Source organism: Gloeophyllum trabeum (genome assembly GCF_000344685.1).
Source record: "Gloeophyllum trabeum ATCC 11539 unplaced genomic scaffold GLOTRscaffold_00004, whole genome shotgun sequence".
NCBI lineage: Eukaryota > Fungi > Basidiomycota > Agaricomycetes > Gloeophyllales > Gloeophyllaceae > Gloeophyllum > Gloeophyllum trabeum.
Window position 1 is genome coordinate 1 of NW_006920413.1, and position 27,189 is coordinate 27,189.

The window sequence follows — 27,189 nt, forward strand, 5'->3', positions numbered from 1 at the left end:
CCCCTCCAAGTCAGATATTTCACTGAGGTCTGGCACTGTTATGATTTTCCCATGCTTATCTCATTCCATTTCCATTCCGAGCATTGCTATTGGACAGTACCTTTCTCTGAGTAGACCTTCCCATGGACGCTATCTTCTTCTCACACGTTATCCCCCTTGACTCACCTTCTACCAATGGGCGCCCTTGTATTTCTCATTTCTCTGAGTTACGTTCTCACAGGATGGCTTACGCGTCCTTTCTTATTGTTCTCTTCTTTGGGTATTAACCCCTATACCAGTTACTATATATACTGTAGGAAAACCCATGTATTCCTTAGTTCAACCTCCTGTTGAATACAGCGATTACCTGGACTCTTGACTTGACCGTTGGCATTGGCCCGGCCAGACCTACCTTTCAGTACGCTTACTGAGGTAGTGACGACATAACTGTTGGCACGTGGCCCAGTTATCTCAAGACGACTAGTTAGGACATCGCTTCCTAACAGGCACGGTAGATGAGTACCAGCTCAACGCTAAGAAAATGGAGTACCCTTCATTTTTAACGGCATCTGGCACCGCCGCAATCGGCTCTCGACACAGCGCAACATTGCACAGAGGCTTTGAACATTACAGTCCCTCTTCCCGGATGCGATGACTATTTAATCTACTCGGAGTCTCGGACTGGGTAGACTCGGCAGAATGGAGTTTCCCATATACGAAGAAGCGTACGAGGCAGCTCTGAATGAGTCTCCGAGAATCTTGGATGATAACCGTGTGCTCGATTCACCATACGCTACTGGGCCAGCACAACATGTCAGTTTTGGGACGGGCTGTAAAAATAGCAACTGATGGCATCGTGCTGAGTCAGCAATCATGTGCGTTGCTGGTGGACTTCGCTTTCGCAGATTTGCGGAAGTCCGCGTTTCGCGCCCTACAGGGCGCTTCCGAGTCATCGACTTGAGCCGTGACTCGAATCATCAGTAGGTCCCCTCTGTGGGGGTGTTGTGCAAGATGTAGTGCGACGTAGGACATACTACATAGCATTGACTTTTCAAACTTACATCCTTGACAATGCATAGTGTGAGCTGGGAGATTGGAATTTTATAAAAAACACTAACACAACACGATGATTCGAGTCGCGGCTCAAGTCGACGACTCGGAAGCGCCCTGTAGGGCGCGAAACGCGCAAATTTGCGAAAGCGAAGTCCACCAGCAACGTACATGATTGCTGACTCAGCACGATGCAATCAGTTCCTATTTTTGCAGCCCGTCCCAAAAAGGCGACACGTTGTGCCAGACTCGCATATACTAGTCCTCAGTGTTCAGGTGTGACGTGACATACGCGATCACATGACGTCTAAGCCTGTGACGACAGGCATCGCAATTCTCACGCTTCTGTATTGTCCTTTGACCAAACAAGATCACAGCGAGAATTGCCATCGATAGAATCACCCATTCGCCACCACAACCCATGACAAACAGTTCCTGTGCGTCCTTAAACTCGAGCTTTCCAGACTCCGTACGTGTCCCTTCCTTTCCTTGAGCCACAGCCTGCGATGTCTGACTCTCCTCCGCCTACCCCTTCTGACGCTCCTATATCGCCTTCACTGGACTCTTCCCGGCCGCCCACACCGTACGACGTGTCTGCATTCGGCCCATCCCGTTCGCCCACACCGTACGACGGGTCCACCTCCTACCCATTCGGCGTGTGCCACCGGGTGCCCCAACCACACCGAAACCTCGCATGAAAACGGCAAATATGACACCCTACAAGGCTCAATGGACTGTGACTGGCCGTACTCAGCACGAGACCGTAAAGAGAAGCAAAGGATTCCATTCCTCGCTGTATGGCTCTGAGGCCGGCGAGCAACTGTTGGGTGCCTTGAAAATGGACGCATTTCTGTCGGTGTGCTTCCCGTACACTGACTCCGATGACAGATTTTCCACTTTTAATGCTACCCGGATGAAAGAGCTGCAGGAGCTACTCGGTAAAGTCGAACCGGGGGGGATGTACAATGTAGAGAGACCGATGTATGAACCTATTGTGCGTAGTCACAACCCCCTTTCCGGTCCATTCATGATATACTCACGCCGCGATGTCCATTTTAAGCGCAAGGCACTGCAGTATATTCTTAATGTCTTCAAGGTCGATAAAGGCCTACATTCACTGGCGGTCTATGACACATCTCGTGCGTACGAAAGAGGCGATGCCAAGCTGGGTCAAATTGCACCTGATTTAATGATCCAGGCAGGAGAGGAAACTAGAGAGAAAGAGCCATGGAGCCATGCACTTGGAATTATCGAAGTGAAGCCGGAGAGAAAGGAGGATCCGACTTGGAACAACGATGCTAGACGAGATATGAACAAGAGAAAAACCAAGACTTGGGACCAAATTCAGGAATACGGTGCCGTTGCCTTTCAGGCTCGTCCGCGATGTTACTTGCTTGGTATGGGTTTCTACGATGATATCGCCCGATTCTACCGATGGGACCGTTCAGCGGTCATCTTGTCGGAAGCGTTCGACTATAAGACAGACTGCCAACCCTTGGTGGAGTTTCTATACGGATTTGCTACGTATGGGAACAACACGATGGGCACTGATAGTACGATTAAATGCTCCAAGCCCCTTCCCATCCCGCTTCCAGGCTTGCAGCGATTATATGACAAGGCTGTTGAAAATGGGGTGGTCGACCCCAAGACGGAGGTGGAACGCGCCGATCTATGCTCTCATGCGTTCGAAATACTGGCACCAGCGGGCGAGCCATCTCCCGTCCTCGGGGACATTTCACCTTCTCGAAGGTCCAAAACCACTGCTTCCGCGGGTACAACTCGTCCGGAGCCAGAGACGTACGTGACCTTAGGAGACCCACTCTTCAGTGCGCGTTCCCTTTTCGGTCGCGGAACCAGGACTTGGTTGGCTACTTCAGTCGCGGCGTCACGGCCGCATTTCTCACCGGGAAAGGAGATGGAACAGTGTGTAATTATCAAGGATTCGTGGCGAGAGGAGGACCGGTTGACTGAGAAGGTGATCTACGAACGCATCCACGAGAAAGGCCACATATTCGGTGTGGCCCGGTGCCGAGGAGGCTTTGACGTCGGTTCTGTGTCGGACGTAGAAGAGAAGCCTTGTCACGAAACTTGCGCATCGAGGGTGAACCCTCACTTGCCGAAGGACAAGGACGAATATCGCCAACGTATCCATTATCGATGTGTTCTGGAGTCTGTTGGTATCCCCTTGACTCGATTCCGCTCGACTCGAGAACTGGTTGCAGCGGTAAGAGACGTCGTCAAAGGTAAGGTACTCTTTTCTCGGTGCTCAGATGGTACTTATCTGCCGTGATAGGCCTCAACGAGATGACCGCGAGGGGCATCCTGCATCGCGATATAAGTGTAAATAATATTCTGATTAGTGCCTGTCCGAGCGCAGAACACGGCGCAATAGGATTTCTCATTGATCCCGAGTACGCCGCGTTTCTGACGGACAAGAATGCCACATCGGTCCTTCGGCGAATCACGGTTGGTACAGCCTCCTTCATTTAGATGACGCTGCTAATTGTCACTTAAGGGAACCATTCAATTCATATCCATACAGTTCCAGCACGGGGACAAGGTCGTCGAGCATAAGGCTTGGCATGACCTTGAGTCTGTCTACTGGGTTCTACTCTATACTGTGATTTGCCATGCCGACACCAACATTACGTCGCAACAGGTACGACGAATTTTCGACGAGGAAAGAGGATCTGGCAAGGTCGATTGGATCTGGCAATATGAATGGGAGAAAGTCGAGGTCATTGGGCATTGGCCGCTTACTGTATGTCTCCGCGAGTTCGGCCGACTGGTTGCCAGCCACCACTTGCCAGACCAGCCCCGAAACGCATCCAAGCTTCTCAATCACTTCCGGGTTCTGAGGGCTTTGGATCGCGCGCTTGCGTCTCCGATCTGGCCAGAGGAAGACCCTGGTGCGCGCGAATTCAAGCAGAGCCCCGACGAAATTGCGCAGATGAATGAGGAGACGGCAAAAAACGTATCTTCTGCTATACGGTCCTCCCAGGCCAGTGGTATGTCGGACGCGATTACTTCCGATGCGTCAAAGCAGAGCGCTTCGCGGAAACGCAAGGCTCGTGAAGGCAAAGAGGAAGATCAGCCTCAGCCTTCCTCCTCCGGTACGAAGCGGATCAGGAGCGAGTCCTAAAGGCCTCGCTGGCCTTGAAGACTTCCTGGAAGCGAGCGTCTGGATATTCGCCTGTTCCGTTGAAGGCCGTTGAAGTACGATTAGTATTGGGGACAGTCTTTCTGGTGTGAGGGTCTGGATATTCTCCATCTACCTCAGATTCCTGGTGCGCTTGATGGAATTCTGTTTCTCTCCCTCTTCCATTGCCGTCTATCATCGTATGTACTATTGTTAGCATGCACTGCTGCACCCACGTTTATATAGAAAATGGGCACTCGGGACACTAGTACGACTACGGTCGTCGGATGGGCCGAGGTTCGCTTTGGGATCTGGCTGACGCGCCGGCTGGATTTGGTGGCACCTCATTGGTCGCCACCATGACGTGACTACAGGTGACTCTCATGTGTCTCGGACAGCAGTTAAGATTCCAATTGCCTGCAGATGGCGTTTATTATTGTAGAGCTGTATGTTCTGATATGAAATGCGAGTGTCCATGAACCTGGGTGACCCCCCTCTTTGTGCTTCAAGTCCCTCTTCCGTGGCAGAATTGATGTCTCCGCGACATCTGAATTGGAATGTCACGGTCAGCAGAACGTGTAAAGTCTGCAGCAAGCTGAGTTAGCTCATCTCTGTATGGGGACTGCAACTTATCTCATGGCTTATAATTCCCGAAAGTAGTGAATAATTTATGCTGTAGTAGGCGAGTGGATGTCCAATGCAAGCCTGAGGTCAATGGGTCACCCAATAGTACGTCCCGGGCCACGACCCTCCATCAGTAACTAGTGGCCTCCTCACGTATCCAGTATCACAGTTGCAATAACATAGAGGACAACTTCTGATGTCTCTGGTAGGAACCCAGATTTCGAGAGTAAGCTCCTTTTTCTGTCTAAGTAATTCCTGCTGACGAGCAGCTGCAGTAGCCGGCAGCAGGCGACATTCCAATCCTGGGAGTAAGTTATGTTTCCTGTGTAATCCTTATTCAGCTATCGATCAATCACGGAGTGGCCGGTGTTGTTATAGCCGCAAATGGACACAATGCATCACCAGGGCAGTGAGCCACACTCCGACGTGGCGACTCGGATGTGGTGTGTAGTCTAGGCACTCTTGGGATATATAAAGGGACAGCCATTGCTCTTAACGCTTGGCAATTCTATCTCTCCCTCACAGTTAAGACAATGGTCAACACTCGTAACGGTCACAACAATGGTGTCCGTACGTATGCCACAGCCTCTTTGTGCTCCAACCACTTATGCCACATTGAAGGCCCCCCAGATGACGTCCTCAGGGAGTCGCTTCTCCAGTACGCACGCGAGCGCCTGACCCTCCCTCAGCGCATAGAAAGACTCAAGGCAGAGCATGGATATCATATCGGGTCAGTAAACCTATTTTTGATGGACAAGAGCGACATTTATCATTGCTTACCTTAGCAAAACAAAACTGAAGGAGATCCAAAACAAATTGAATATTCCTTGCATCCGGAAACCTCCGCCGCGTTCCGTAGCCACAACCTTGGTATGTGAGAAGATGGCAGAGGACACTTACGGCGCAAATGGGCCAGTGGCAATCCAGAGGCTTCTGGGACTGGAAGGGCATCTCATACCAAGGTATTCTTCTATTCTTGTTCGTTATCCAAGGCCTTGATTGCAGCTGCTCCAGGGATACTGTGTGGGAGATTATGCATGACAATGACCCACAAGGCTCACAGCGCCGATACCCAGGAGCAAGGCATGAGCACATTGTCCGGAAGCAACTGACATCTCCTGGAGTGTTCGGAGAACTAAACATGGATGGTCACCAGAAGCTGAATAGCCAGGCTTTAAATATGGGACCAGTCGGTTTCGAGTTCTATGGGATGCGAGACAAGTTTTCGGGTGCTATCTTATATCTTGTGGTTGTCCCGAATTCCCGGACTGCTGTCGCTATCGGCCATGTGTATCTTGACTTTGTGGAGCAGTATTGTGGTGTCTGCTGTCTGCCTGCCCTCAAACTTCAAGCGTTCTGATACAGCTTTTGGTAGCTATACCTGTTCAGGTCACTGTGGATAAGGGCTCAGAGACTGGGGACATGTGGGCGATGCAGCAGGCTTTACGGTAAGTTCGAGATTCTTCCACTAGGCCGTCATATACTCAATCAGTATATAGGCAGAACTTTGCCCCGCAGTTAAGCATTGAGGAATATCCCGCCATAGTGGCCATCAAGAGTACCCACAACACGGTCATAGAGGGTCTCTGGCGATGGCTACGCAAGACATTTGGTATAAACCTTCTCCTATTACTCCAAGGTGGTCGTGCGCAGGGCGTATTCAACCCTGGTAGTGCTGTTCACATGTAAGCAACCGCTTGACCCTGCTCGAGATCATTCACTGACGCTGCAAGTAGTAACCTATTCAACTGGATATTCCCTGGCCTTATCCAGAAGAAGTTGGATGAATTTGTTGCCTATTGGAACTCGCACCGTATCCGCAACCAGAAGAACAAACTGATGCCTTCCGGAGCAACCCCTACTGACATGTTTACGCGCCCCGAGGCTTACGGCGGTCAGCGCTTGAGCATTCCAGTACCTCTGGATGCAACTACTAGACTGTGTGCTAGTCTCTCCCACTCTAGGGAAGATGCATTACGTTGGGTTGAAGATGAGTTTGAAGAGGCGGCTGAAGCTGTGTATGCGCAGATCAACTCTCCTATACTCACTCTGCAGACTGCTTGGGTGATTTTCCAGCAGATGTCACCGATTCTTACTGAAATGTTCCAGTAGATTGTAGTCACAATTCTTGTCCTTATCCTTTACCAGACTTTTAACATGCACACTTCTCTTTCCAATCTTCAATGTTCATACCTGCTGCGGCACTGTAAGACCAGCAAGCAAAGGATAACATTATACATGCTGCGGATATCAACTCTCTCGGCCGATCCTACGACATCATAAGCTATAGAATGCCCCTCAAAATGAAATGTGTAAAGCGTTGAGAATGCTTCGACGTGTCGGAGAGTTGAAAGCGTCGCACCGAACGCACAGTGAAATCTAGGTATGTTTAAGTCCAGCCCTCCACTGTTCCACATCTGAGCATTCTGATGTCCCTTTGATCCAGGATCTGCCCCTGCTATCATGCCGTATCGCAGTGCGGTCGTCAGACTCAGAGGGTGACAGGATGCATACATGAGCTATGGACTGGAGTATGCAACGAAGGAACCTACCGGAACAGGAAGTGTGACAGTGTAAGATGTCACACAAGCCGTGACTACCATTCCCTAAGACTCGATTAAGGACACAATGCTCCTATTTTTGGTGTAGGAAGGCTCCTCTGAGGCCATATGGGCCAAAGAAAATATAAAAACTAGGGGTTGCATAGCAAGTAATGCCCAAATGAACACTGGTGACATGTAGCTGTGACGTGACGCTCAGCAATATCCGCTATGGGAATCCATGTGGCGCTGCCCGCGTCTGCCGAAACCACGACTATATCCCTAGCCGTACCACGAGAACTGCAGTGGGTGCACCACGACCAAATGGCCATGGAAGTAGATGTATATACTGTTCCCGTAGATACTTGACCTCCTTCATTGTAGAGTAGTTATTAAAATGCAGCGGTTGTGACTACCAAGTACATATGACAAGTACCTCAGGTTCCAAGTACTGGGTAGCCACTTGCACTTGCAAGCATGTTGACGTGCGGATTCAATTAAACCGCGAAAAATGAATTTGAAAGTGTGGCTGAGCACTGGCATAGAACAACTGCCGGTATTATCATTAATAGCACTTTGGAGCCCTACCTTTTGTGCTGGAGTGATGCTTTATACTATGTAGTACATCTTGGTTCATTTACCCAACCCAACCTAATATATCTTTAAGAAATCAAGCACACGCAAGCCTAGGTGCTAAGTATCATTAGAGCCAACTTTATTGCGGCCACCGCCGGTGAATCAGACTCTGGACTGGATTGGGACTCATGAGTGTGCAAGAGGTGTCAATTGGGGAGAATCTACTAGAAAACTAGAATGCATAGTACAGATATACACTTCTACAGAATTTTCTGCGAGCCAGTATTACTTGTACCCTACACCTTCCGTCTCAGACTCGCCCATCTCCTTAGCTTCCTCCAAGCCCAGTTTCTTACACATTGCATTGCATATGTGGCCCTGTAGGAACTTGCTGAAGCCTGCTTGACCGTGGTCACCAATGCCGCTGTCCCTACAAGACCGTTATTAATCATATCATACCAAGGTGAAGTCAATCGACATACTGATCAACGGAATGGGTCATCACATCGAATAGAACCCGCTTGACACTGTTCTTGCCTGCGGCATCTTCGACAACCCCTTGTGAACCTGGAGGATGATGATGCCATTAGTACACTTGTTGGTGTATAGGAATGAGGAGGGCGAGCTTACTCTGTAGATCGGCGAATAAGAGCTGTTCATTGCTTGCATGATACACGAAGTGTGTAAATGCGCTAATGGTCGCACCGACCTTTCCGGGACGATTTGGGAACTCCATTGTACCCGTGTAATGCTCGACTCTGAGAGCACGACGTGGCTCAATAAGCCATACCACCATTGGGTCGTTCTCGAGGTCCGACAGAGCTGCCATATAGTCCTCTTTGGAAACACCGGACGCATCGGAGGGCTCAGCACCCACACCGATTACCTCCACTGCCAGAAACCCTTCAGAGCATGCAAAGTCTGCCAACAGTTGAGTGTGGTCTTTTCCAAAACTCCGAAACAGAGAGCTCACCTCTGGCGACTTCAATGCCACGCTCTTCTGCTTCTGCATAGAACGCATCCAAGAACCACTTAAGATTTTTCAAACGTGTTAGCTCCTTGACCAGAAGCTCGGAGTTCTCCTTGATTGAGACCTTGGTCGGACCATGCCCAACTTCGAAGAAGCGCTTGGCAACAAAATCTTTCTCGCCGATAGTGAGCTGCCAGTGAAGTACTCAGTGATGTATGGAAACAAATACAATACAACATTTCTTACTGCATACACTTTCTTCGTCTTGCCATGCGCAAGGGGGTTGGATGCAATTTGGCCTTGAAGTAGGTCCTCACGATGACCGGAACCCCACTTCGTGCGGACTTCACCAGTCTCTTCATTGACTGTAGTTACAGCGCGCTTGAGAGTGATTGCACTTGTCGGGTCTGCTTGGGGGGCCACTGCCGATGGAATGAAAAGGGATACCAGAGGGGGGATCGCAGCTGAGGCAGCATTGATCATGAGTTACAATTCAAACATCAATTCAGCCTACTGACAGTTTCGGGCCCTCTTTGAAGGACCAGTTTCTACATCAATACTCCCGTGCGTCCGCTTGGCTCCTGCACGCTTCTGTGTGATCTCCGGGGGAGCCTCAACATGGGTGCGGCGCTCATACTAGGGCAAGAGCGGTCACTTGTCAGTATGGCAAGACTACACAAAATGAAATACGGCTACTCACAGAACATTAAGCATACCTTTGGCCCTTTGAGTGACTTATAAGAAGGTGGTGCAGCACCAAGATAAGCGTCTGCATTCGGAACAGAGCGATGGATGTCATAGAAGTTTCCCAGTGAACCGTCCAGTGTATTCGGCTCTGGGTTGATCTTATTGTACCACAAGACAGTGATATCTGACCTATACATCCAAGTCATTCGCACCATGCCACAATCAAAAGAGGATGTCACTCACGCTTGTAAACTGCAGCTTGTGTAGTGCTCCCATTGCTGATTCCAGCCCTGCAGGACGGTGTCCACAATATCTACAAGATCTAATGAGCATTATGATGTAGAGAACATCGGTGGCATCGCACCTGCCATGGGAGTTTCAGCGGAGTATGCACGATTAATACTCCCCAAGTTCATAGATTCCTTTGTGTCAATGTATGGGACCACGCAGACAGTAATCATACGCCCAGAAGGATGACGCAAAGCATTGAGGTTGCCTGAGGTCAGATCGACGGAGGGTGAATTCGGCACATTTACCAGGCCATTTCGCACCTTCCCCCGAGCCTTACCGTCTTGCATGCGTCCTTGAAACACCTGTTTACGAGCAGCAAGGGCATCAGCAGTAACCTTGTCAAGAAGTTCTGCATTGCCCTCGGCTGTACATCTCACTGAATAAGTGAATAAACACGAGACTGAGGACGGTTAACGTACCTTGACGACGGCAAGTACCACATTGGCTATCCACAAAGAACCGTCCGATTGCTCCGCAGTCACGGCACTGGGGAATGGTCTAATTTGACGGCATTGTCAGAGTGTGTTGTGGCACGCATGGGTATAGTTATGCTCACCTTGATCCGTGCCTGTTCATCAGGATCTCCCTCATTCTCATCTAATCGGCTGCATCGCCCGCAGAGTCCTCCGTGGTCCTTGTTAGGGAATATGTCTCCGCAGCCAGAGCAGTCAGCGCGAGATGGAGTCTGTGCATCAGCCATGGCTTGATATCAGCATACAGGAGTAGAGTGCAGAGAAAGGTGATGGGGGGAGGCGCTGTTGCATGACTCCTTATATATATTTTCAAGAAATGCCACAAGCCCACTTGGCCACCCATTTCTGCCACAACTTGCTTGGGGTCCATTGTATCACGTTGTGGCAATTTCAAATCGCTTGTTGTGTCCACTGTGGCCTCAAGCTTTGTTTCTGTGGCAGACGAGTCTCAGAAATGGGGTTAGCAAGCTAGAATCAAGGATGTATGCCACACCAATGTTTCCATGGTGTCCCTGCAATCTGCTCCGAGGCCTAATAGTTTGCGACTTCGGAATATCTGTGTCACCTGCCGTGGTCCATGTGGACACCGCAGGGCATTGCCTGCTACAATGCTCAGAGTGCTGTAATTTTGTGCACCGGCCTTGCTAATGGAAAATATAGCATATCCACTGAAGTCCACGCATTTGTTTCCGCGGAAGGAGTTGCAATGCACACCTGGATGCAAAACATCCCCATCAAGCAGTACACACTCACACACTGGCATACGCTCAGAGCACCAGGCATCATCTTCATTTATCAGAAAGCAACATGCACATGCGCAAGTGTATCTGCGGTTCCGAGTGTCATCTGTAGCCTACAGACAACCCTAACCTAATATCTACTGACCGTGAGATTCCCACTTCGGACGTCTCCGAGGCACCACTTTTGCGGGTTGTAGCATCATTCGGAGACTCAAGTTCATTGCATGGCATTAGCACCTTGGACTCTCATATTCTCTACCAGAACATAACCCTCTATACCAATAAAAGCCATCTGCAGGCAATTGGGATCTTAGACTGCTGTCCGAGACACATGAGAGTCACCTGTGGTCACGTCATGGTGGCGACCAATGAGGTGCCACCAAATCCAGCCGGCGCGTCAGCCAGATCCCAAAACGAACCTCGGCCCATCCGACGACAGCAGTACGACGGTCTCCCAGCCACTCGTGATTCCTAGGCTCGTCACCGACCATTATCTGAATCTTCTGACCCATGAACCTGTATAAAGGTCCCCTACACCCATACGCTGCAAAAGATTGGACAAGGTTAACCACTCCTGTTGATATGCGAACTAGATGAATCGCCCAGAACAGCCCGATTGCGTCGGAAACAACTTCAACCAACTCTGGTCCCGCAGGTCAGTGACTTGAGAACGAGCGCTTCCCAGAAGACGACGAAAGCGCAAGGCTGAGAAGATCGAAAAGAAATGTTCAGCGCAACTTGCGTTCCTCTGCCCGCAGCAAGTCCTGGTCGGGCATCCGAAGGTCGTACGGATGAACACTGGACCCTTGAAGTCTCAACAGGACGATTGTATATACAAGGGCTACGAGTCGGTGCCCGGCTTTTTGTCTGGGCGACTAGGTGCTGTTCACCTGACCAAGGAGAAAGTGTGGCCACTGAGCCACAGAGGAGATAGTCATGTGAAGTAGGATGCCGGGCTATGGATGCCGTTATGGGGTGATTGAGCGCTGTGAGCAAGAGGTCGCGCAACAAAGGTGTGCAGGTGACAAAAGAAATTTTATGGAGATCAGTAAGAGTAAGTAACCAAAGATATCGCCCCTTCTGACGAGTGTTGATAACGCACATCTTCAGAGTCTCGCCATGCGGTGAACGTTTTGGCCTGCGGCTGAGAGGGTATAATGCCAAGCTCGCGCTAGACAGGAGCCAAGTAACACGGCCCACTACCCAGGACACGCGGATTGACGCAATCCAGCTCCGCCCTTACCCCCATGTCGCTGGAAGTCACTGCCCTTCGCGCAGCGAGCCCCTGAGCCAAGTGAGAGGCTTGCGGTTGGGGTATTGATCGAAGGCCCCGCGTTCTGCACGATTGAGGCGATAATGAAAGATTCTGTGTACTTGGGTGAGATTTCCTTCCTGAGGATGTGTCGCAAGACGCGAATGACTGGAGCGCGAGCGTCGGAGGACACGCAGGGCAAGCCTAAGCTTGACTCCCGTCGATAACAAAGTAGCCGACAAGAGGACAGCATAGAGAAACAGGCGCACGTTACCAGGCGGAGATCGTAGTGAATAAATTTATAGCAGACTGCGGCAATTTATCAGGAAGTTCTTCCGTCTCAGCGCGCTGAAACTGAGAGTGGCAGTTGAGTGGCAGCAGGCTGAACACGATTGGAGATGACGTCATACACCTAACCTCGTTCATTTCAACTCGCTCATTACTAGTCATCTACGAGATGTACTGATGTGATTTGGAGACCTCTCTGACCACACCCGTTGCGTATCTCTGTACTTGCCTTCAAAGGTGATCAATATTATTGTCCTGCGTCGAGCATGGACAAGCCTATTCATCGACGGGATGAACGAACAATGATGTATGTCCTTCTCTCCCCTCTCTGTTTCTCTTCGGGCCTTGCCATACAGAGGGCCAGACTCAAGCTCTCAAGCGCTGACCGCCTGCCAGCGCACCGCTTGACAAACCTTCCGACTCGCACTTTTAACCAACATGTTCTCAACGGTCTCATCACTGCACGCTGCCCAGCACCCACTGGGAGACGTACAGTGAAGGGAGCACCTAGGAGAATGGAGCATCGGATCGACGGTCTGTTTGCATTTCCGTTGCTCGTCCTTTGCGGCACAGATGCCGGGTTGTACGAAGTCGTGGAACGTGTGCGTGGGTCTATCGCGGTCAGGTGCAGGAGGCATCCTGAATCCATTCCTCTTCTCGTGGCTGGTCGGATACGATAATCAGTGATGCTAGCGATCCACGTGTCTCCAGGATTTGGGGATTGGAGGGTAGTCTGGCCTGCCCTGCAGAGAGGACTTCACAACCACGTCTATACATGGGTTCGACCCTGTCATGGCATGTAGAGCCGGAGCTCCAACAGGCTGACCACGGGCGTCCATAGCTCGTTCCGGTACCGCGCAGGGTCGGTCCGGAGTGGTTGGCCATCCGCTGGAATCGGATAAGTGCAAGGGTGGTTCGCTGCACCGTAGTACGTATAGCTAGCTGGAACGTCCTGAAGACGAGGTGAGCAACGGCAGTATGTTAGGTTAGCGCGGATTGCCTGCCAGTGGTGCATCGCCCATAGCTTCATGCGAACTTACTCAACCTGACCCATCTGGTGAGAACAATGGAGAAGGCATGTAGCTAGTCCTAAGTTTGATTGTGTTACGCTCGAAGATGAGAGATAGATGCAATAAGAAATCAGAATACGATCACTGTCTGTGGAAGCGCGTATTTACCTCCCTCCTCCTCACGCGTATAACCGCTCGAACACGTGTGAACAGCTCCTGCGCAAGAGCTATTCGTCGCTCTGTATTTAGCTTGACAATGCTCACCTTATATGCTTGCCCTTGGAGACGCCTATCCAAAACCTAAATATATAGAAGCGACATCTCTTGCGAGACGGTTCTCCCTCCCCCACATGCGGCCATGCCTCCGCTATGGGTGTCTCTAGTAGAACGGACCCTTCCCACCAAAGGTCCTAATCAGAGAATTTCGTGAGAGGTGGAGTTTCATGGAGCAAGAGAAGAGGTCAAACAGGTGGAGAGACAGACTTGCCTACCCTTCGCAATATCTGCACTCGCCTTTTCCCGCCGTCCAGCATGATCCCGGTCTAGAAGGGAGCAGTTGTTGATGTATGTTTCTTTATATTTTTCAAGAGCTGCAGGAATGCCACAGGGCGCCACAGTGAGGCCACGCCCACACGTCGCATCGTACCAGAAGCCTAGTCAATCCCTAAAAGCACGCATCTGTCATGAGCTTCCCATCGACACATCTATCACCCAGTGCCACTCAGCACCCGCTGAGGGGCTCCCAGTGAAGGAGGTGTGGGGGGGGGGGAGTCGGATAGGTGGTGAGTGGCGAATAAACCCCTTTGCACTTATTCCGTGTCGCTGGATTGCTCGTTCTCGTAGAGAATATAGCGGGGACATATCACCGAGGATTGCATATTCCCGAATATCACAGGAAGCGCACCTCGTGTTTGAGGGTCGATGTATGGCCTTCATGCATCGCGACCATCCGACTTGAGCAAGAGCGTATGCAGGTGAAGCGACTCGGCATGGGCATAGTATTCCGGAAAGCTGGAGCATACAGGATCTTCCAGGACGCCGTGCGAGGAAACATCGTCCGCGATGCGTGCCTCTTCCAGTCCTCTAGAGCGGACGTTGTGAGGCATGGCTGCAGTGCGCGAGAAGGAGGTCTGCAATCTTCGCTTGGGGACGTCGATTGACGGGTCTGGCGGCGGCCTCCTGGCGGATAGGTGAGTTGACTTCGTTCACTTTGAGCGCGAGCGATGTAATCCTTACATTTTGGCGACTGAGGCTCGCGCGTTCGGTGAGCAATGAGAGAGTAAAGTATGCTTCGGAAGCGAATGCCGGAATATTGGGGCGGATTGATGAAGTACTCACTACTCACCCGACCGCCTTTTATGTCTCCCATGGTGTGGCTTTCGTGGCCCTGCCACAGGGCCACATCAGGAAAAGCCCAAAGCTCCAATCGCCTATGGCGCCTGATGAGCCTGACTAGTAAATGCGTCTAAACGGTCTGTGGAGCCTGAAGTTAGACTCTCATGATCAGACGATTCCGGGTTTTACTGATGCACGTTTACGCCACCTCCGTTCCGTTACCTTCTACGTCACATTAAGTATTACAGCTATACTACCTGGTTTGTACCGAACATCTAAACGGGCCGAAGGGAACCAGCCCAGCCTGATTGCCCCTCGACCAAATCGATCCTTAAAAAGAAAAGAATACTGAAGAATGTTATCATTATCACCTCACGCAGAGAACATCAGGACGCCGATAGTGTAGTCAGCGGGATTGAAAATAGGCGGACGCCGGGACGGGCAGCCATTGCACACTTGCCATTATATGGCCCGAATGCTAATACGTCGTACTAGTATTAGTGTAGTTACCGCCGTCCGTGTATAAAATAGCACGTATGATAATAGACATGAGAGGAAAAGGGCGAGAAACGGAACAGTATGACCGTCAAGCCTACCGACAGGCATTCAGATAGCTGAGGAATATCCAAACCCTCACACCAGGAAGACTACCTCCAGCAGCAACCACACTTCAACAGCCATCCACGGAGCTTACGAATACCTAGAGGCCTCACTTCCAGAAATATGTCCAAGGCCAAGGATGGCTTTCAGGGCTCGCTCCTGAGCCGCTTTGTACCGGAGGAGGAAGGCTGAGGTTGGGCTTCCTCTTTGCCCTCGTGAGCCTTGCGTTTCCGCGAGGCGCTCTGCCTTGATGCATCTGACGTGATCGCGTCCGACATGCCACTGGCCTGCGAGGACCGTATAGCAGAAGAGACTGCCTTGGCCGTGATCCGATTGATCTGCGTGATTTCTTCAGGACTCTGCTTGAATTCGCCCGCCGCAGGGTCATGCTCCGGCCAGCTACGAGAGGCAAGCGCGCGATTCAATGCCCTCAGAAACCGGCGATGGTTCAGAAGCTTTGATTTGTTCTCCGGCAGGTCTGGAGAGTGATGGCTAGCAACTAGTCGACCGAGCTGAAGGAGGCATCGAGTAAGTGGGGGATGTCCAGTGACCTCGAGACCCTGAAATTGATTGTGCCAGATCCAACTGAGCTTGCCACTCCCGCTTTCGGCGTCAAAAATCTGTCGCACTTGTTGTGACGTAAGGTTGGTGTCGAGATGGCAGATCACAGCATAGAGAAGGACCCAGTAGACAGACTCGAGGTCATGCCACGCTTGATGTACGACGACCGCGTTCAACTTCTGGAACTGTATAGACATAAACTGGACGGTTCCCTGGAGCGACGATTAACAGCACAATTTAAACGAACGAGACTGTACGTACCGTGATTCTCCGAAGAATCGATGACGATTCCTCGTCCTCCAGAAACGCGGCATACTCGGGATCAATGACAAAGCCTACCGCGCCGTGTTCTGCGCTCGGACAAGCACTGATTAAAATATTGTTTATACTTATGTCGCGATGAATAATGCCCCTCTCGGACATTTCACTGAGGCCTGGCACGGTAGATGAGTACCAGCTCGCCGCAAAAAGGGAGGACCCCTCACCTTTGACGGCGTCTCTTACCGCCTCAACCAGTTCTCGAGTCGAGCGGAATCGAGTCAAGGGGATACCAACCGACTCAAGAACACATCGATGATGGATACGATGGCGATATTCGTCCTTGTCCTTCGGCAAGTGAGGGTTCACCCTCGATGCGCAAGTTTCGTGACAAGGCTTCTCTTCTGCGTCCGCCACATCACCGACGTCAAAGCCCCCTCGGCACCGGGCCACACCGAATACATGGCCTTTCTCGTGAATCCGTTCGTAGATTACCTTCTCACTCAACCGATCCTCCTCGCGCCATGCGTCCTTTATTATCACACACTGCTCCATCTCCTTGTCCGGGGAGGGAAGCGGCACCGACGCCGCGGCTGAAATGGCCAACCAAGTCTTGGTTCCGCGACCGAAGAGGGAACGCGCACTGAAGAGCGGATCACCCAACGACACGTACGTCTCTGGTTCCGCACAAGTTTCACCCGCAGGACCAGTGGATACGGAGCTTTCAGAGGATGAAACGTCATCAGGGATAGGAGACGTCTTGCCTGCAGGAGCCAGTATCTCAAAGCAACCGGCGGAGAAATCGGCACCTTTGACCTTCGTCTTAGGGTCAACAATGCCGGCTTCAATAGCCTTATCATATAATCGCAGCAAGGAAGGCAGCGGGATGGGAAGAGGCTTGACGGATTTTATCGTACTATCAGTGCCCATGGTGTTGTTTCCATAGGTCGCAAAACCGTACAGAAACTCCACCAAAGGCCTGCAGTTTGTTTTGTACGAAAACGCTTCCGACAAGATGACCGCTGAACGGTCCCATCGGTAGAATCGGGCGATATCATCGTAGAAACCCATACCAAGCAAGTAACATCGCGGACGAGCTTGAAAGGCAACGGCACCGTATTCCTGAAGCTGGTTCCAAGCGTTCGTTTGAACACTGGTCATATCCCGACTAGGGTTGTTATGCCAAGCCGGATCCTCCTTTCTGTCCGGCTTCACCTCGATAAGACCGAGGGCATGGCTCCATGGTTCTTTCTCCCCGGTTTCATCGCCAGCCTGTATCATCAGATCAGGCGCGATGCGACGGAGTTTCGAATCGCCTCGTTCGTACGCCCGAGATGTGTCGTAAATCGCCAGCGGGTGCAGAGATCGATCGGACTTGAAGGCATTGAGAATATACTGCAGTGCTTTGCACTTCAAAAATGTGTCGCGGCGTTAGCACATCATACTCAGACGAGAAGGGATCGGGATCTACGTACAATATGCTTATACATCGGTCTCTCCTTGTCGTACATCTCCCCCGGTTCTATTTTCCCCAGTAAATTTTGCAGCTCTTCTATGCGAGTAGTATTGAAATTCGAGAATCTGTCGTCGGAGTCCGTGTATGGGAAGCATACGGACAAAAAAGCGTCCATTTTTAAGGCGCCCAGCAGGTGCTCGCCGGCCTCAGAGCCGTACAGAGAGGCATGAAATCCTTTGCTCCTTTTTACGGTCTCGTGTTGGGTACGGCCAGAGACACTCCATTGAGCCTTGTACGGTGTCGTATTTGCCGTTTTCATGCGAGGTTTCGGTGTGGTTGGCGCACCCGGTGGCACGACGGACGGTCCCGGTGAAGGCGTGGGGGAGCGGGAATGGTCCGACGAAGGCGACAGTGGAGCATCAGAAGGGGTGGGTGGAGGAGTGTCAGACATGATGGTATGTGGTTGCGGGGGAGAAACGAACACGTACGGAGTTTGAAAAATCGCTCGAATTTAAGCACCCACAAGAGCTGTATGGCATGGTTTGGTGTGGCACGCCTGTGCGCTTCTATCGATGGTGATTCTCGCTTAGCCGGATGTGGTCCTGTTTGGTCGAAGGACAATGCAGGAAGCGTGAGAATCGCAGGGTGGCGTTGCGATGCCTCTGCCTTTCGCGTGCGTGTCATGTGATCTGTCACGGTGGCGGGAGCTCCGGCGTAGACTCGCGACCAGTCCTGTACGCAATGCACACGCCTTCCTTTTTTGGTTTCGGAGTGATGGAAGGCGTGAGCTTGCGAACGGACTGGCGACAACGGACAGTCACATAGCGGGGTCACAACTTTCCCCGCCAAGCGTGACTCCGACTTAGAAAAATTTGCCCCCTCAGACGTACAACATCGTCTCTGGCACACATTGTTCAATGATGTTTTTGAAGCGAATGGAGTTGATTGGAATAGGTGAGAAAAGAGGATTTTCTCCTTGAGTCAGTCCAAATTCATCGAAATTTGACCTATGTCAAATGAATCTATGGCCTTCAAAACCTACAATGGGGCAAATCTCCCAAGGCATGATTTTTCTGAGTTATGAGGCTCTCAAATCACGAAGTCCCACTCATAGTTGGCGCGTGTCACGCGCATCCCGCCAAAAGGGCGACCGTAGTTCCCAGCCGCTTCGCAGTGTAGCGAGTAGTACGAGCGGAGCTTGAATTGCGAAGTGGCTGGTATCGAGCCTAGCTCCGGCGTTTTCAAATCGCTACAGTCTACAGCGCGCTTGTCGGATTAAACCCCGCTTTTTGCGACCGCCCGTCGGTACCAGCCAATAGCACCTAAAGAGCTCATCTGAGCGGCTTGGGCATCAAGACATTGTGATTGGATTCAGGTTATGTACGGGTCATCGTTTTCGGCTGACGCATAGTGTAGCTTACATGAGCATTGACACGAAATCCGACGCGGCTCAGTCAAGTGTTGTGGGTATTATGGGCTGGAGCCTGGTACAGACGGCCGCTCGCGAAATGCAGAGTTTAATCCGAAATCCGATATGCAAACCGTCGTTTGTTTATTCTATATTTTCACTGGTGCAGCTGTATTCAATATAGAAAACTGACATCCCGGTTGGATTGTGGAAGGTCCTGTAACGTTCGCCCAACTCCACGTCATTGTCAGGCTCGCCACCCGCCATTACTTGTGGAGAAAGCAAAGAAATATGACATATAGGTGACGCGCGCTTTGCATCCACTTAATGAGGAAGACTGGACAACGACATGCAGCGTTACTGTTGGGAGGAGACTAGGGGAACTTAGAAGACACTGGGTCACCGGTGAGCGCTTCCCGAACCCGAAAGGCTGACACGAACGAAAGGAAGTATCCAGCGCAGCCCTGGTCTGGCATCCGAAGGTCGTACCGAGGCACACTGGACCTTGAAGCCATTTCTCAACAGGGCGTCTGTATATACGAAGGCTACGAGTTGGCGCACAGCTTTTTGTCTGCGCGAGTAGGTTCTGTTCACCTAATCACGGAGAAAGTGTGGCTCTCAAGCGCAGAGATGGAGTCATGGCAAGCAGGAAGGATGCCGCTGTGGGGTGATGACAGCCCGAGGACAGAAGCAGACCGCTCTGAGGAAAGGGTTGCGCAAAAAAGGTGTACAGGTGATAACAGAAAAGGTATACAGATGAGTAAGGGTAAGTAAACCAAAGATATCGCCTTCCGACGAGTGTTGACAACCCAGATGTTCAGAGTCTCGCCACGCAGTGAACTTTGTGGGCTGAGAGGGTACAATGCCAAGCATTCGCTGGCGCTAGATAGAAGCAAAGTAAAATGCCTATCACCTAGGACACGTCGGCTTGACCCACGAATTGACGGACGAGCGGTGATCACAGACCTCCTTCCCACATGCAATTCCCAATGTCGAATCAAGGGCACTTTCGCGGCCATTGGAGGCTTCGGTACTTGTTGAGCGGCTAAGTAAAATTAAGAGAGGATACGTCAGACAGGACAAAGGTATGCACAAATCGTCTCTTCTGCCCTGCTTAGGTCGACCTTATGTTCTTCCTTCCTCCCTCTAGACGTCGCCTTGCAGCGGAGCCTTGTGAGGGAGGTGCACATGGTACGAACGTGGGCCAACAATGGGAGGCGAAGGGAAGATCAAGATAGCGCGTCGCGGAAGGAGCAGGTTGATGCGGTAGGAAAAGAGGCGATGCGATTCGCGAAGAAATGTGCCGGAGAGCATACTAGGGCCGCAGAAAATCCGGTACCATGCATTGGGTTGATGAGTTACCCACTTCGGCAGGCGAACTCGGGCTGAATCGCCCGCACACCAATACAGCCACGCAGCCGCAACATACTGATTCACTCGCATCCCGTAATCCAACACTACCCTTACCTCTACGACACCTATATCACTGGCACTCATCGCGAGCTTAGTCCAGTAAGAGGCTTGCCATTGGGGTACTGATCAGAGGTGCGTTCTGCGTGATTGAGGCGACAATAGGAGATACTTCTGTGCACTCGGGTATATGTAAGAGTCCCTTGATGAGGATGTCTTGTAAGAAGCGGATATCTGGAGCGCGAGCATCGGAGGATACGCAGGGCGAGCCTGAGCTTGACTCCCGTCGATAACAAAGTGGCCGACAAGAGGACAGCATAGAGAAACAGGCGGGCGTTACCAGGCGGAGATCGTAGTGAATGACTTGATAGCAGACCATGCTACCTTCTTTCGCAATTGATCAGGAAGTTCTTCCACCTCAGCGCGCTGAAACTGAGAGTGGCAGTTGAGTGGCAGCAGGGTGAACGCGATTGGAGATGACGTCATACACCTAACCTCAGTGACAGCGTTCATTTCAACTCACTCATCACTAGTCATCTACGAGATGTACGGCTGTGATTTGGAGACCTCTCTGACCACACTCGTTGCGTATCTGTGCACTTGCCTTCAACGGTGATCAATATTGTCGTCCTGCGTCGACCGTGGAGACCCTCATGCGTACTCAGGGTATACAAAGATACAAAGACTTACATAGATGATCGCACCAAACCAATTGCAGGTTGGGGGTGCAGAACGTTTCGGAGTCGTGAGAATCATTATGAAGTGCGTCTGCTGTGCAAAGCGACGCAAGATGCAGGCGAAATGGAGTGGTAGGATGATAGGATCACATCGCTCTCGTAGTCCTCCTTTTATACAGTTCCAACGACCTCGTACCAGTGACACGGCAAGCGCTTTTTGCCCTTTGATAAACATTTATATGCGTGCTTTGCGTTCAGGTGGTATAACGATTAACGATACCCTCTTTCGGTAAAGTCGAGCTATCTGGCGCTTTCGAAGGTGCCGGTACGCCGTCGGTCCGCCCGAGGATAATCTTTCCCACCGTTCCTTCGATTATCTCTCCGGAAGTCCGTCCGGTATGACAGTCCCGGACAAGCAAAGGCAACAAATTGATTTCTGACCGAACGAGATTTTGTGGCGGGAAACCGACTTCAGATTTGGACTCAGGGAGGCTGGAAACGTCCAAAAATGAGGTCCCCTTATTTTTCCCACGACTTTTTGATATGGCCAAATTTTTGGGCCATTTCAACGACATTCTACACGGTCACCGGACCTCCCAGGTCACGCCCTGAGCATTTGGTGACCTGTAAACCCTTGCATGGAGCTGCATCTAGGCTTTCAAAGACTTCGGACCTCCTTCTGAGGCCGCCCACTGGCAAGGAAGTTCAAATTTATGGCACATGTTACCTTGATTGCCATATTTGGCCTGCACTTATGAGAGCTATTATGGCATATCGGCTGGTCCAATTATTAGATTTAAGCCGGAATCAGACTCAGCTGGTTGAAAGGAGTCGATTGGCATATTTTCCGCATTTTTCCCGATTTGTTTTGTATACGGCCAAAATTTTGGCCCATCCCGACCCATTATTGAAGGCTACAGGGGGTTTATGGGAAATCGGCTCGTGCCAATGTCTTCTTTAGAGTCTAAATCACTCGTTTCTGCAATAAAATTATGGTTCCCACGGCTGCTGGACCTCAGGAAATCCTGTCACCGAATTTGTTGTCTTTGGTTGTCCGGGACTGGAGTACCGAGGCCTCTCTTCGGTGCACCGGCAAGATCACCTAATTTGCTCCACAACGATATTCCGTTGTCCAAACTGAGAATACTCTACTTATATGCTTTGACACTCTCGACGTGCTGCGGTAATCATGTTCCGAGACTCGCTTCTTCTGTTGCTCAAGCGCATTGACCATTATCGTAGTCATTCAGAACCCGCTGGTCTATGGGCTTTGAAAACCGGCTCAAGCACTCTGGGACGGACACGCATAAGTACACCGAGTGGCTCACCCATGGCAGTGCTATACACAAGACTGATAGCGACAAGATTATTCTCTCTGCTGCAATCGGCGTGCGATACCAGTGGTTCACCAAGCGGTCGAGCAAGGACGTTAAGTCATACGAAGCGCTGTAGGTGCTCGCAGAATATATATTCAATGTTACTACTTTTGTTGCCAGCGCTGGGGGAATGTGTTAGGTTAGCGCGGATTTCCTGGTGCACCGCCCATGGCTTCATGCGACACTTACTAAACCTGACCGTGTCAGACGGAAAAGCGGTTCGATGGAATGCATTAGAGAAGTAGCGGCATTGAGACAGAACCAGTAAAATACATGCAGATACAGACACAGAGAAAAAAGGATACAGGAGTGCGACGCTCCACCGTCGCGTCTCAAGCAGATTGCGAATATATAGACGCTCACTGCTTGATCCTAGTGGCCCCACACTAGACGTACACCATCAAATAGTCACCGGAGTAGCTCGCGAATATCTAGACGCTCGCTCCCACAAAGTGACTCCCAACCGGAGCGTCGCTCCACGCAACCATCAAACTCCCGACGTGGGCTCACTCCTCACCCGCTTGGCATCGGACGACTCTGGCCGTGCGAAATCTTCTTCCTCGACATCGCGTGCCTTGCGTTTTCGAGACGAGCTCTTCTGCGACGATTGGGACACTACTCCGTAGGAGATACCGCTGGCCTGCGCGGACCGTATCGCGGATGAGACCTCTTCCGCGACCTCGAGCTCCCTCTGCTTGCTCTCGTCGTGGCACGTCTTGAACGGGCGAGTCGCTGGGTCGTCCCTTGGCCACTTCTTGGAATTGAGTGCATCTTGTAAGACCTCCAGTACGTTTTCATAGGTGAGAAGATTGCTCTCCTCCATCTGCAGATGGTGGCTGGCGACTAGTTTCCCAAGCTTGCGCAGACACTGGGTAAGCGGGCGATGATGCTTCACCCTTATAGCATTGTAGTCATTATGCAGCCATCCCAGCTTGCCATCTGGCCTCTTGTTGTCGAAGATTTGGGATACTCGTTGGGGCGCGACGTTGGTATCAACATGACGCACGACAACGTATAGAGTCACCCAGTAGACGGATTCGAGGTCATGCCAGGAGTGATGATGCAAGCCTTCAACCTGGCGCTGGAGGGCGATGGATATAAACTGGATAGTGCCCTACAGAAGTGGCTTAGCAGCGCCAAAGTGATATGATAAGACTGTACCAACCGTGATGCGACGAAGGTCTGATGTTGACGACGCATCGTCCAAGAATGTGGCATATTCAGGATCAATGATAAATCCGACAGCCCCGTACTCTGCATCGGGGCGAGCACTAATCATGATGTTATTGACGCTTATATCCCGATGGAGGATACCCCTCTTCGACATGTCACGGAGGCCTGGCACGATAGATTAGTACAACCTTGTCATAGACGACACCGGTATCTTACCCTTAACGGCGTCCCTGACGGCCTCGACAAGCTGACGAGTCGAACTGAATTGGCTCAGCGGAATCCCGACGGACTCTAATACGCATCGATAGTGGATCCTTTCCCGATATCTTGCCCTGGGCAAGCGCGCGTTGAGACTTGCTGCACACGTCCGGTGGCATAGCTTCACGCTCTCCTCCACCACTGACTCCACATCAAAGCCTGCTCGGCAACGCGCCACACCGAAGATGTGCCCTGACTCGTGGATCCTGTCGTATATAGTCTTTTCGGGTAGCCGATCTGCCTCGCGCCAGGAGTCCTTGATGATTACGCACTGCTCAATCTCTTTACCACCCAAGCAGGTAGACTCTGTCGTCGCAGTTGGCACGGCTAACCAGGTCTTGGTACCACGTCCTTGAAGGGACCGTGCCTTGAAGAGCGGTCCACCTATAGTCGTGTACGACTCTGACTTGGTCTCGGTCTGGTTTGCGGGGGCGGCTATCTCAAAACTTTGAGAAGCTAACATTCCATCCTGGACCTTCGAAGGAGGATCGATGACGTGTTCCTCGATAGCCCTGTGATATATCCGCCGCAGGAGGGGCCGAGGGAAGTGGTCGGGCGCCCCGAGTTTGATCGTAGAATCAATGCCCATGGTCATATTGCCATATTTCGCAAAACCGTTGAGGAACTTGACCAAAGGGGTGCAGTCTTTTTTGTAGTTGAATGCTTCCGAAAAGATGAGGACTGAGCGATCCCATCGGTAGAAACGGGCGACATCATCGTAGAAACCGACGCCTAGCAAGTAGCAACGCGGTCGAACCTGGAACGCCACGGCACCGTATTCCTGAACCTGGTTGAAAGTCTTGGTTTGCTTCACGGTCAAGGGCCGCTCGGGATCATTGTTCCAAGCCGGATCATCCTCTTTGTCCGGCTTGACCTCAATGATGCCAAGCGCATGTGTCCACGGACCTGCAACGTCAGATCCATCACCAGCCTCTATCGCAATATCGGGCGTGATGAGGCGAAGGTTCTCATCGCCCCTTTGGTAAGCGCTTGATACATCATGCACCGCCAGTGGGTGCAGACGGGGATCCTCCTTGAAGGCGCTGAACACGTATTTCAGTGCATCACACTAATAAGTGTTTGCAGCGTTAGCACTCCACACTTCACTGGAAAGATCACGCTGGAAACGTACGATGGGCTGATACATCGGTTTCTCTCTATTGTACTTGGGTCCCGGTTTTACATCAGCCAACAAGTCTTGAAGGTGTTTCTTATGAGCATCCTTAAACTTGGAAATGCCGTAGGTATCCGGGAAACAGGTGTTTAGAAAGATGTCCATATTCATTGCCGACGCGCAGTCGCTGGCCTCGGTCCCGTACAGTGAGCGATAGAATCGAGGGTCTCTTTTGACGGACTCGTGCTAGGTGACTCCAGAAACGCTCTTCTGTGGATTGTATGGGGTAGTATTGGCGGTTTTATAATTTATTTTGCCCATTTTCGGCGTGGTAGGCGGATCAGGTGGCACGTCAGAGTCAGGCGTATTTTCCCGAGTTGTGGACCAGTCAGAGTCAGAAGTTTGCGGTGACGGAGGCAACGGAACGTCAGAAGGAGTGGGTGGAGGAGAGTCAGCCATATGGGATGTGGTTTGGGGGACGAGAAGAAACACGTACGGAGTCTGAAAAATCGCTCGAACTTAAGGTCCCACAGGAGCTGTTTCTCATGGTTTGGTGTGGCAGACTCGTGTGGTTCTATGAGTGTTGATTCTCGCCTAGATCGCTGTGGTCTTGTTTGGTCAAAGGACAATGCAGGAAGCGTGAGAACCGCGAAGTGGCGTTGTGATGCGATTCGTCGCAGATGTGGAGGTCATGTGACCGTGCTTGTCACGTCACACAGTGTGGCCGGCACTGGGACGTGCATAGGCTGATTGGATTTCACACTATAGCCATAATTCTCCTAAACTCAGAACAAGTCTTGAAGACGCTCTAGAGAATACCTTGTTCTCTGCGCAGAACAGCCGCGGTACATACGATGGCAAGTGTAACGGGTACGGCGGTTGAGCGAACACCTAGGACCAGAACGCGCGGCGAACGAGGCGCAGACGGACGGGAATGAATGAAAAGGTGTCGATTGCTGGCGTCGGCAAGACAAAGCCTACAAACTACAGCGATGCGACAAACTACTGAACATTACGTAAGCATGAAAAGGAGTTGACCATTATAATTACAGCTGCGGCACCTGTAGCCACTTCGGGGAGGTGTAAATAGTATTCAGGATTTTTTATTTATCTTTATCTTGGAGGTCAAAGCCCTCCCGACTCTGCGCCCCTTGTCCTGACTCCCTGACTCTCGGGTGGCGGCACTGTGCGCCGCCACCCTCGGCCAGGACGTCCGGGCGAAGTGTGTTCTCCGAATGAGGATGCATGGGCCAATATAATGCGATTATCTAAGATTACGTAACCTTATTACTAAGCAAAAGACCGAACTACTGTATGATTTCAATCTATTCGGCAGTCACATGTCACAGGGGTACCTGCCGAAGACTAGTGTTGCCACGGCACGGCTCGAGCCGGCGTGCCGTGCCGGACCGAACAGCGGCTCGAGCCAGAATTTGCGAGCCAATGAGAGCGGCACTTTTATTCTTGTGTCGGCTCGTAGCCGTTGATGGAGCGGCTCTCCGCGGCTACGGACCGCTCGAGCTACAGCTCGAGTTGCCTAATCTAGCTACCGTGTTATCTGTCGATGAACGTCGATTGACGCGACGTAGACGCGTCTGCCGCTAGCTCTGCGTCGCGCGTGCTAGGTTAAGGAACATGGACTGGTGTACCGGAGATCTATAGATGTGATCTCTGTCTGAATACGTGTGACTTGTGCGATATGACGCCCACAACACTTCGAACCGGCAGTTCGTAACACGTTTTCTCTTATCGCCTACCATCTTGCCCAAGAAATGCACCTCATGGTATCGAGGTATGTCTGCAGATCAGATAATGATGTGTACAAGATATAGGATGGCCAAGTGTGCCCCACGAGCTCCCCGTACACTCTCTGCGCCCCCCTTTCTTTTCTGTCTTCGAAGCATTCTCGCTTTTAGACTATGGCGCGCGGACGCGGCAGAGGGA

At 51.3% G+C, this 27,189-nt stretch overlaps 5 protein-coding genes across 5 annotated transcripts; 2 read left to right on the forward strand and 3 right to left on the reverse strand.

Moving 5' to 3' along the window:
- Positions 1-1,535: 1,535 nt before the first annotated feature.
- On the forward strand, positions 1,536-4,171 carry GLOTRDRAFT_127205 (uncharacterized protein; the record flags this gene model as incomplete). Its single annotated transcript, XM_007865819.1, has 5 exons — positions 1,536-1,697; positions 1,754-2,023; positions 2,090-3,272; positions 3,323-3,495; positions 3,545-4,171. The coding sequence occupies 5 exons, from the start codon at positions 1,536-1,538 to the stop codon at positions 4,169-4,171; spliced, it is 2,415 nt and encodes an 804-aa protein (XP_007864010.1).
- Positions 4,172-5,325: 1,154 nt separating this feature from the next.
- GLOTRDRAFT_104539 (uncharacterized protein) lies at positions 5,326-6,904 on the forward strand (the record flags this gene model as incomplete). Its single annotated transcript, XM_007865820.1, has 7 exons — positions 5,326-5,362; positions 5,414-5,522; positions 5,578-5,754; positions 5,807-6,111; positions 6,168-6,240; positions 6,292-6,477; positions 6,529-6,904. The coding sequence occupies 7 exons, from the start codon at positions 5,326-5,328 to the stop codon at positions 6,902-6,904; spliced, it is 1,263 nt and encodes a 420-aa protein (XP_007864011.1).
- A 1,289-nt stretch (positions 6,905-8,193) lies between these two features.
- GLOTRDRAFT_127207 (kinase-like protein) lies at positions 8,194-10,556 on the reverse strand (the record flags this gene model as incomplete). Its single annotated transcript, XM_007865821.1, has 11 exons — positions 8,194-8,338; positions 8,391-8,475; positions 8,539-8,829; positions 8,882-9,068; positions 9,125-9,342; positions 9,397-9,514; positions 9,595-9,754; positions 9,809-9,878; positions 9,930-10,220; positions 10,276-10,354; positions 10,413-10,556. 11 exons carry the CDS (start codon positions 10,554-10,556, stop codon positions 8,194-8,196), a joined length of 1,788 nt encoding a protein of 595 aa, XP_007864012.1.
- Positions 10,557-15,700: 5,144 nt separating this feature from the next.
- GLOTRDRAFT_137340 (uncharacterized protein) lies at positions 15,701-18,280 on the reverse strand (the record flags this gene model as incomplete). The annotated part of the gene is made up of 4 exons (XM_007865822.1): positions 15,701-16,327; positions 16,377-16,549; positions 16,601-17,783; positions 17,849-18,280. The coding sequence occupies 4 exons, from the start codon at positions 18,278-18,280 to the stop codon at positions 15,701-15,703; spliced, it is 2,415 nt and encodes an 804-aa protein (XP_007864013.1).
- A 4,907-nt stretch (positions 18,281-23,187) lies between these two features.
- Positions 23,188-25,416, reverse strand: GLOTRDRAFT_127209 (uncharacterized protein; the record flags this gene model as incomplete). The annotated part of the gene is made up of 4 exons (XM_007865823.1): positions 23,188-23,814; positions 23,866-24,038; positions 24,090-25,200; positions 25,264-25,416. The coding sequence occupies 4 exons, from the start codon at positions 25,414-25,416 to the stop codon at positions 23,188-23,190; spliced, it is 2,064 nt and encodes a 687-aa protein (XP_007864014.1).
- Between the last annotated feature and the right edge of the window lie 1,773 nt (positions 25,417-27,189).